Here is a 10,611-nt window from a genome sequence, read left to right on the forward strand (position 1 = left end):
GAGAGAGAGAGAGAGACTTTGAGTTTTTCATTTGCTTCATGAATTTGTATGTAATTTTTTTAAAACCTTTAAAAATACAAATCTAAATTATTTATTTATATATGAAAAAAGCCACAAATGCAATTAAAACAAAAAATATCAATTAACATTATTTTATATCTTGTTACACGTTTTGCCGCTCCGGTTATCAATTTTCTTGTTTTTCGATAAAACTTTTCTCTTAATAAAAACCAAAGTTACAAAACTTGTGAATATAATACATAATTGATTAATTCGTGGATAAAGAGATAAACTTAAGTTACACTTACTTACACATGCCCCTTGTCACAAAATCTAGCTTTTAAAAAAGAGAAAAACCTGAAATTGGTGCTTAAGATGGAACCAATACTAAGGTGAAAAAAACAAAAAAACAAAAAAAAATTAAAAGGAATAATAGGAGAGTCAAATCCTTGCTTGTTTGCCCCTGTTTCGTTGCTGTTCATCCATTGCAAAGAGGTGAGAGCATGACCAAGGCCTATATAGGCAGTTTGATCATTGTTTTGGATGTTTTGATGATTGTTTGATTGATTTTTTTTTTTGCTTGGTTGTTTTGGTGTGATATGATCCCTGTAAAACCCCTTGGAGATTCGCTCGTGGCTTGGGAGTGGTTAGAAGTCGAGATCCAGTGAGAAAATGCAACTGGAGCGTCTGTAGAGTATCGGTTTCGATCGACACCAGTGGTTAGTGACGCTCGAAACCAATGTTTTGTTCCGCGAGGATAGTTGCGACTCACGAATGGAGTGTCGACCTCGGTGTCGACTAAGTGTGTCGTGTGCGAGTGTCGATCGACACCCTATTGTCACCAGTGATGTTACTTGCTGTTTATTATTTGTTTGGTTTATTTTCGTTGATGATGATTGATACTGCTTGTGTGTATAGCCCAGTTGTTGGGATGAGTGCCTCACTAAGTATTCATGGAAATACTTATTCATCTCTTTCGTGATGCAGGTAAAGGAAAGGTGTGACCGTCGAATCATGGCGAGGAGAGAACGATGATCTAGGGGCTCGCTGATTATTCTGAATAATGTTAGGAATTGTTTAGGAAATTGCTAGTTCTTGAATTGTTTAGGAAATTGCTAGTTCTGAAATTGTTTAGGAAATTGATAGTCCTAGAATGATTGCTGGATTAATGGTTAATGCATTTGGTTTGCTGGATTGTTATTTTAATGTCTTCCACTGGTTTTATTGTTTATGGTTTGGTTTATTTAGAAGTGCTAGTTAACCGGTTTAAATTGAAATTGGATGAATTAAATTAGGTTAACCTGGTTGCATTATTAAAAATTAAATTTTTTTGGGTTGGGTCTTTTAAGTTAGTTTGTTGGTTTAATTTGTCGGTTTAATATCAATTTATGGGGTTAGTAGTGGTAAATTAAAAGTTGGAAATTGGCTGGGTCGTTTCAAATCTAAAATAACAGTTCCTCTTCTTCCCCAACGTAGGTTTACCGCCTTTTCTTGGAACCACTTGTTGTTGAGTCCGCTTCGGCTAAACCGCCTGACAAGGAATGACTATTTGATCCTTCAGATCATTCTTGATATTTACAGCAGTCTCTACCAACTACTGTAGCGTGGCATAGGTCCACACCTTGTAGCGCACTCTCAAGTTTGGATGTAGACGTTCTGGAAACGACGCACACAAAGCACGTCTACATCACCCGCCCGACTTGTGTACACTAGGAGTTTGCTGAACTCAACATCAAACTCCCGCACCGACCAGTCACCGAGAGTAAGCGCCAAAAAGGCGAATCTATCCAGTCTATTGCCTCCTCCAAAAAATCCCCCACACCATTTGACTCTAAAACCTCTTTGTAGCCACACTCCTCCACCATAGATAGGCCTCACCCGCCAAGTAGTGAACCGCCAGATCCACCTAGTACGCTTCTGCACACCTTTAAAATTGAAAGAAGCCCTCCAGCTTCAATCTCCACTCATCAGCTACAGACGGGTCGATACCTTCGAGAAACGCACCCATACCGAGCCTCTGCAACTGCTCCAACATCCTCATGAAATACGGCTGCTCAACCACCGCACCTACTCCATGTTGCAAACCCGCAACATCCGGCTCCCTAGCTCGGTCCAGTTGTACAATTACAAATTCGATGAAAATACAATTTGATGTGGTGGAAGCTCTCTCGAATCGGTGGTTGACCAAGGGTTGTTTAAAGCTACTACACCAAGAGGTATGGGGTTGGACGTCCATATAATGCGATTTATTAATATGCAGATGAAGGAGATAAGCTTACATATGATCTATAACAATGCCTTAGAGCCGTTTGCCGTGATTCTACGCAGAGAGAAGGATGTTTCGTCAGAAATTCAAAGAGAATTGTCTGTAGTAGAATTGTCATTGTAACAATTCTCATAATTTGCAATAATAATAAATGAAAAAAAAAAAAAAAACAACTCGATGTGTAATCGAATAATTATATATCTTAAATGATGTATTGTGAATTAGGATGTGTTAGATCACATAGATTACCACAAAATTTCAAAGACTTTTGCATATATTTTTTGATAACTTAATAATTTTTTTTACTTATAATTTATATCTTGAAATCTATTGACAACAAGAGTAAAGATTAATATGTTTAAAAACTAGTTCCAACCATACATAAACTTTGCACCATGAGCATCATTCGTGAGATAGATCCCATCATCTCTAGCTTCCCAATAGTATGTGGCACCAAATGTCATAAAAATAGGAGATTGTGTGTATGCTGTAAATATTCTAGAATATCTAAAACCAACCCCCTCATGTGTTAGCATACAAACAAACCGAGTTCCACCAAAATATTCATCCCCAAACTTAAAATTATATAAGTAAAAGCGATGCACTTTGTGAATACCAAGATCGTTTTTTTCAGACTTACAATGGATCGTAAGAAGATCAGAGTTCTTGCTAAACGAGTTTCTGAAACAATAGGCTAGCATTGTTAGATCCAACACATAAAGTAATAACAACGACCAAAGCAATAAGATTATTCATAATTTGGTAGAATATAAATAAATATATGTTAACAACAATTTCAGCTATGAAGTTCTTATGTATATATATATATATATATATATATATAAATATGTATATATATTTATATTGTATTTATAAATTAATATACCTTCCTCATTTATTAAAATATATTTAATAAATATATAACTTAATTAAAAATTTCTTTGACTTTTTTTATTTAGGTAAATATTTATCTAAATTTCCAAGTCCCCAACTATAGATCCAATTGACATTAAAAGTTGTTACAACATCAATATATAACTTAAACTGAAAAATATATTTTGACTCTTGTTAATTAGGTAACAAACTAACGAAATTAACAAGTACCCAACTATGAATGTAACTAGACTAGAAATGATAGACTGATTATCTATCTTCAAAATAAAATTAAACCTAAATCTTTATTATAAGAAAACGATATCCAAAGCTTTTCTTTGAAAATAAAAACTGAGAATTTTTTAGTTAGCAAATAGACATTTTTTTAACAAATCTTTTCATATATTTATATTTAAAATTCGTTATTAAACATTCATCATAAAAAATTAAACACCAATTTCACAACTATTCATAATTTCATTTTTAAGCGATATCGTAGAATGTGATTACGCAATTTATTGAATTTTATAGACCTAATTAATTACTACTAAATTTGATGGTAAATTTCTTACAGATTAACATCAATCTAAAATATAATCTATATATATAAAGTTAACTTTTTCTCTCTTCTTCTTAAGCCACATCATCATCAACCTCATTTTATTATTTAATTTTTAAAATTAATTATACCATTTTATCATTTAATTTTAATATTTAAACCTATGTAAATAAGTTTTTCCAAAATGAATATGAAAGGTCTTTTTGATATTATCTATATATATAAAGTTAACTTTTTCTCTCTTCTCCTTATGCCACATCATCATTCATTTTAATTTTTTACATTGATTTAGAATTACAACACTTCAATTTTAATTTCTTTTTTACCTCATAACTTAGCTTTTATTTTATTTTTACATTCAATAGTGATTTTAAGAAAATAAATAATATAGTAAAAACATTTATGTCCAAAATAAATAAAACAAGTATCTATTTATAAAGTAATGATCAATTTTTTGATTAATAGGGCTAAAAACAAAACAAAATACAAAACAAGGATATTTATACTATACATATATACCACTAAATTGATGTCATCCGAAGCCACTTCAAACGAAAACACAACCGATTTTAGACATAAGAAGTAGAAAAAAAAAACTAAAAAGTAAAATAAAAATACTTGGATAAATAAATAAGTGCATTCACCAGAATAATTTGGCCTACAAGAATTGAAGACTTTTGAAATGTAAGGTTACAAAAGCTACTATTTGACCTAAATCAAAATTAAACAAATAACAATAAACATTTTATATACTAAATTAATACAAAACAACAGTAAAAACAAAAAAAAAATCAAAATATGAATTTTAAAATATAAAAAAACAATCATAAAACTCCCGCGCGGCAGCGCGGTCAACAACTAGTATATTATAAAACTAAAAAAGATAATTGATTAAGAGTTAAAAAAAAGAGAATTTTTGAGAAATACCCCTTTTGGTGTACCCCTTTTTAAAAATACCCCTCTTTTCTATCCATTTTCAAAAATACCCCTTTTCAAATATGAAAAATTATAAACTTTTATATGGTTAATAAGGTACATAGAGGTCATCATTACTACTAGAAGCCTAAATCCAAATATTTATAAGGTTTTAAAAGGTTGTAAACGGCATTTATAATGTTTTTATAAGATTTTTAAAAGGTTTACACAGTTTTTATAAGGTTTTTAAAATGTATTTATATGGTATTTATGAAATATATATATAAATTTACACACATATAAAGATAATTTGTGTCTATAAATATAAGTTTACACATATGTTTTTGATAAATTTTAAATTTTATAGTGACTTTTTGATAAATCTAGAAAGAGGGGTATTTTTAAAAAGTGGTATTGGAAAAGGGGTATTTTTGAAATTCTCCCTTAAAAAAACTTACTAATTATCGATTATACTAACAAATATAATGTATAATATAAACCCCACATCATCATTCATCTTAATTTTTACATTGATTTAGGATTACAACACTTTAGTTTTTAATTTCTTTTCTACCTCATAACTTAGCTTTTATTTTATTTTTATATTCATTAGTGGTTTTAAGAAAATAAATAATATAGTAAAAAATATTTATGTCCAAAATAAATAAAACAAGTATCTATTTATAAAGTAATGATCAATTTTTGATTAATGGGGCTAAATACAAAAACAAAATACAAAGCAAGGATGTTTATACTATACAGATAGATATACCACTAAATTGATGTAATCCGAAGCGACCTCAAACGAAAACACAACCGATTTTAGGCATAAGAAGTAGAAAAAAGAACTAAAAAGTAAAATGAAAACACTTGGATAAATAAATAAGTGGATTCACCAGAATAATTTGGCCAACAAGAATTGAAGGCTTTTGAAATGTAAGGTTCTAACAGCTACTATTTGACCTAAATCAAAGTTAAAAAAATAAAAATAAACATTTCATATACTAAATTAATACAAAAACAACAGTAAAAACAAAAAAAAAAAAAACAAAAAACAAAGAAAAATCAAAATATAAATTTTAAAATACAAAAAACAATTATAAAACTCCCGCGCGCAGCGCGGGTCAACAACTCGTGTTAAATACAAATAAAGTCATTTGTAAAGTATTTTATATAATAACTCAAATGAACGTAAAGAATTAAAAAAAAAAATTATAGCATCGTGGAGGAAAGCATTAAAGTTTACTTTTCCTAAATACCAAAATATAAAAGATTAGAGATTTGAAAGAGTTTATGTTTTAAAAATAATTAAATTACAAATTATGTCGAACTTTTCTTATCCTTTCTAAATCATTAAATGCCTTTTCAGAACTATTTTGTTCACCCCTTCTAATTTTAGCTGATGAACTTGGTTGTAATTTATTTTTATTTTATTTAAAAAATCTCATTACAGACAACTCGATGTGTAATCAACCAATTATTTATCTTAAATGAAATATTGTGACTTGGGATGTGTTACATCACAGAGATTATAATAAAATGTAAAAGACTTTTGCATATACATATACTTTTGAAATTCCAATAAATTTTTTTATTTATAAATTATATCTTAAAATCTTGACAACCAGAGTAAAAGAAATATGTTTGAAGACTAGTTCCAATCATATAAACTTTGCTTCATGAGCATCATTTGTGAGATAGATCCCATCATCTTTAGCACCAAATCTCATAAAATAAGGAGTTTGTTTGTATGCTGTAAATGTTTTAGAATAGCATACAATCAAATTAAGTCCCACCAAATAATTAAGAACGATGCACAAGAACATGTGAATACCAAGATCGTCTTTCTTAGACCTACAATGGATAGTAAGAAGATCAGAGTTCTTGCTAAACGAGTTTCTGAAATACATTTTATTTTTCGGAAACAGTACTATGCTAGCGTTGTTAGATCCAAGTATCCAACACATAAAGCAATTACAATGACTAAATCAATTAGTTATTCATAAATATATGCCAAAAACAAGTTCACCTAAGAAGTCTATTTACTATAAATTAATATACCTTCCTCATTTACTAGGATAAATTAAGTAAATATAGAACTTAATTACTAACAAAAATCTTTGACTCTTTTAATTTAGGTAACAACTTAGCTAAATTTCCAAGTCCCCAACTATAGTTCAAATGGATATTATAAGTTATTACAACATAAATATATAACTTAATTAAAAAAAATCTTTGACTCGTGTTAATTAGGTAACAAATTAACTAAATTGCCAAGTAGCCAACTTTATTTCCAACTAGATTTGGACGCGTCTGATGGACGAGTTATCTATATTAAAAAAACAAATTTAAAACTTTAATACAACAAAATGATATCCAATCTTTTTTTTTTAAGCGAATAGATTTGTTTTTTCTCCGAAAAACTAATTTACGTGTATATATATAAATCGTTATTAAACAAATATTATAAAAATCTAGTATAAATTGTTGATCACCAAAAAACTTTGCAAACTATTCACCATTATTCATAATTTCTATATCAATATCGCATATAATTGTGACTACAAAATTTATTGGAGGATCGGTAAAAAGTCACCACATGATATCTCCTTGTGTTTTGTTCTCACTCGTACAATTCCAAAAGTCACTTTCATGAGGATCACCCATCCTGAAACTACTCCAACATAAACATGCTAAACTGTGGAGTTTTCTCAGGATCTCTGACTGAAAGAATAAGTGTATTTTGGTGACATAAGTGGCCAAATCAATTATCTTAAAGCTCTCCGCAAGTATTGAAACCAGGGTATTATAATTCACCTCCACCAACAGACCGTAAAGTATTTTTTTCTAGTTTGAATATTTACTATTTTTTTAAATTCTTGATTTATTATTTATCGCAAATTATGATAATTGTTACAATGACGATTCTAACAGAAAATTCTCTCCAACCCTATTAGATTCACCACAGAATACGCTTTTTTTACGACACCTCCTTATCTATGCGTAGAATCACGGCGAACTACGGTAATTGTGCATTGTTGTACATATGGGCGTCTGGGCGTCGAACCTCAGACCTCTTGGTGTAGAAACTTTAAACAATCATTGGTCAACCACTAGACCAAATGTGCTTACACAATACATTTACCATTTAAAAATAAGAATTTCTTTTATAATTGTCTTTTTTGGACTTAAGTTTTTGTACACTAAATTTTCTATTATATATAAAATTTATAAGGATTATATTTAGTTTGTAGGATGTTTTTAATTTACTATAGTGATAGTGATGGGGCATATATTTACATACAAGTTTCAAATTTTTTTTTATTTTTTTTTTATTTTATTGGATTGTACTATTTGTAAACTGTTCTATTCCTACTGATTATTAATTTCTTGACGATTTGTTTATGAAGGTTTTACTGTATTTGGGAAGAGCCTAAAAATTTTCAAAGCACAAAATAAAATAAAGTATGTTTTACAATTTCGTCATCTTCTGTTATTCTCTTTCTCGCCTTTGCATTTCTTTACACTTCTTCAAAGTTAACTCTCTTATTTCATTTACCCATCCACTGATAGGTCCCAATCAAGAGCTTATAAGAACAATAGACTTTAAACATTTTTTCTATATATTTCATCATAAGATGTTATGAGTATTTATACATGTTAAGGGCAATCCTAAAATATAGGAGATAGACATGAATAGAAGATTTAACATAATCTACCTAAAACAACTAACAACAATAAGATCACAAATGATATTCTCATTGTTTCATCCTTATCTTAATTGATACCGGTTTACTTCGGTTATGTTCTCATCAATACTCCACCCTCCAAAAGAACTTTGTCCTCAAAGTTCATAAGAAACCTCATGCATCTTCTTGGATAGCTTCTTCCCATCTTCTCCGCTTGTGTCATCTTCTCTGACTAGAAGATCAAAGGGCAGCTTCCCGTGGCTTCTATTTTTTTTTTTTTAAATATGAAAGATATAGATTTTGATACCACAAATGTGGTCCGGATCAAAACCGAGAAAGATGATAAAATTAGGGTTTGATACCACAAGCGTGGTCCAGATCAAAACCAAGATAAATAGTGGATGAAGGTTGCTATTGATACCACAAAGTGCTCCGAATCAAAAGCGAGATGAAGCCTCTAATACCAATTGATAGGTCCCAATCAAGAGCTTATAAGAACAATAGAATTTAAACATTTTTTCATCGTTTCATCCTTATCTTAATTGATACCGGTTTACTTCGGTTATGTTCTCATCATCTACCGTTACATTTCTCGCCTTTGCATTTCTTATTACATGTAATTTTAATGGGAGGTGATGTGAGCGATGACTAATGATTTTCTTCTAATTCTCGGATTGACCAAACATTATATCACATAGATTGCAAACATAAGCCATTTTCATATAATTTCTAAAATATAATAATATATATTTTCTCATAATTTATATTTTGAAATCTGTTGACATCAAAAGTAAAAGACATAATGGCTTGAAGACTAAGATTTTACCAAGAATACATAAACTTTGGACCATGATCATCATTTGAAAGATAGATCCCATCAGTTCTAGCATCCCAACGGGTTAGGGCACCAAATTTTATGTAAAAATAAGGATCTTCTTGATAAGCAGTAAAAGTAACCGAAGATTTAAAACGAATCCCATGCGAAAGTGTGCAAACAAACTTAGTCTCACCAAAAAAGCTATCACCAAATTGAAAAGAATATAAGTCACCATAATGCACTAAGTGAACACCAAGATCGTCTTTTTCAGACTTACAATGAACCGTGAGAACATCATCATTCCTACCAAGAGTGTTTAAGAAGGTTATTCGATTTTTCGGAAAAATTTTACTAGCGTTGTTCGATCCAACACTCAAAGAAATTACAATGATTAAGACAAAGAAATTTTTCATAATTTTGAACAATCTATTCTATTTTTTTTGTTTTTGTTTAAGTTTGAAAAAACTAATTTACCCTTAGATATATATAAGATTTTTGAGCTAATATCTTAGATATTTATTAGAGTAATTTGGTAACAAATGTAAATCAAACATAATGTAAAAGCCTCAAGGAATCTTTGACTATATATTAATTTGGTAACACCTTAATTAAAAAGAGTAAATGATACAATTCCTTTTCATTTTTTTCCTTTTCTAAATGATAAATTTGACTTCATAGGTCTGTGTTACATATAATTTAATTTCTAAAAAACTACAATATAAAAGAAGTTGAATCTATATAATTAATTATAAATTAAATATTAGTATAATATCTGTCGTTTAAATATTAAATATTAGTTTACAAAATTGATACAGTAAATATCCTAAAAGACTTTTGTGATAAAATAATAAAATAATATTTAGTCCATCCAAGAAAATATCTTGCATAATCAACGCTTAATTAACTTAATATTTTTTATCAACAGTTAATTAACTTAAAATGATTCAGTAACAAGCTTTAGCAACAATTTAATTACAGTAAAAGGTCTATAAAATTGATATTATTTATAAAAATAGTAATTTGTTAATAAATTAATAATTTAATTAAGGAGAATTACACTTAATCTATATATATAAAGTTAGCTTTTTCTCTCTTCTCATGATGTCACCTAAGCATCCACCTAAGCCACATTTTTATTTACATTAAAATAAATTTAAAACATTCATTTAGTGCATATTTATGCTACTTATTTAATTAATAGAAAATTTATATAAATAAAAATAAATTATGTAAATAAATGAAATGTTAAATAAGAAATACTTTCATTTTTATTAGTTAGTGGTAATAATATAATTCAACTTTCATTTTAAGTTAATCATAGTTTAAAATTTTAAATGTGTTACTGAGTTTAAAAATGTAAGTAAATTTTAAATTTATGGTAGAATAAAAACAACATTTATGTAATTGTATATATAAAATTTTAAAGGGGGAAAATAAAACAGAAAGTGAAATATTAGTTTATAACATGATCAAAAAGAAAATGCTTTTAGTC

At 28.8% G+C, this 10,611-nt stretch overlaps 1 protein-coding gene and 1 pseudogene across 1 annotated transcript; both read right to left on the minus strand.

Annotated features, from left to right (window-relative positions):
* Nucleotides 1-2,631: 2,631 nt before the first annotated feature.
* On the minus strand, nt 2,632-3,022 carry LOC17890682 (annotated as a pseudogene).
* Nucleotides 3,023-9,061: 6,039 nt separating this feature from the next.
* Nucleotides 9,062-9,536, minus strand: LOC17892395 (S-protein homolog 7). Its single transcript, XM_006299582.2, has one exon. The coding sequence runs from the start codon at nt 9,530-9,532 to the stop codon at nt 9,125-9,127; it is 408 nt and encodes a 135-aa protein (XP_006299644.1). The 5' UTR covers nt 9,533-9,536; the 3' UTR covers nt 9,062-9,124.
* Nucleotides 9,537-10,611: the final 1,075 nt, after the last annotated feature.

This window comes from Capsella rubella, unplaced genomic scaffold (genome assembly GCF_000375325.1).
Source record: "Capsella rubella cultivar Monte Gargano unplaced genomic scaffold, Caprub1_0 scaffold_3, whole genome shotgun sequence".
Classification (NCBI taxonomy): Eukaryota; Viridiplantae; Streptophyta; class Magnoliopsida; order Brassicales; family Brassicaceae; genus Capsella; species Capsella rubella.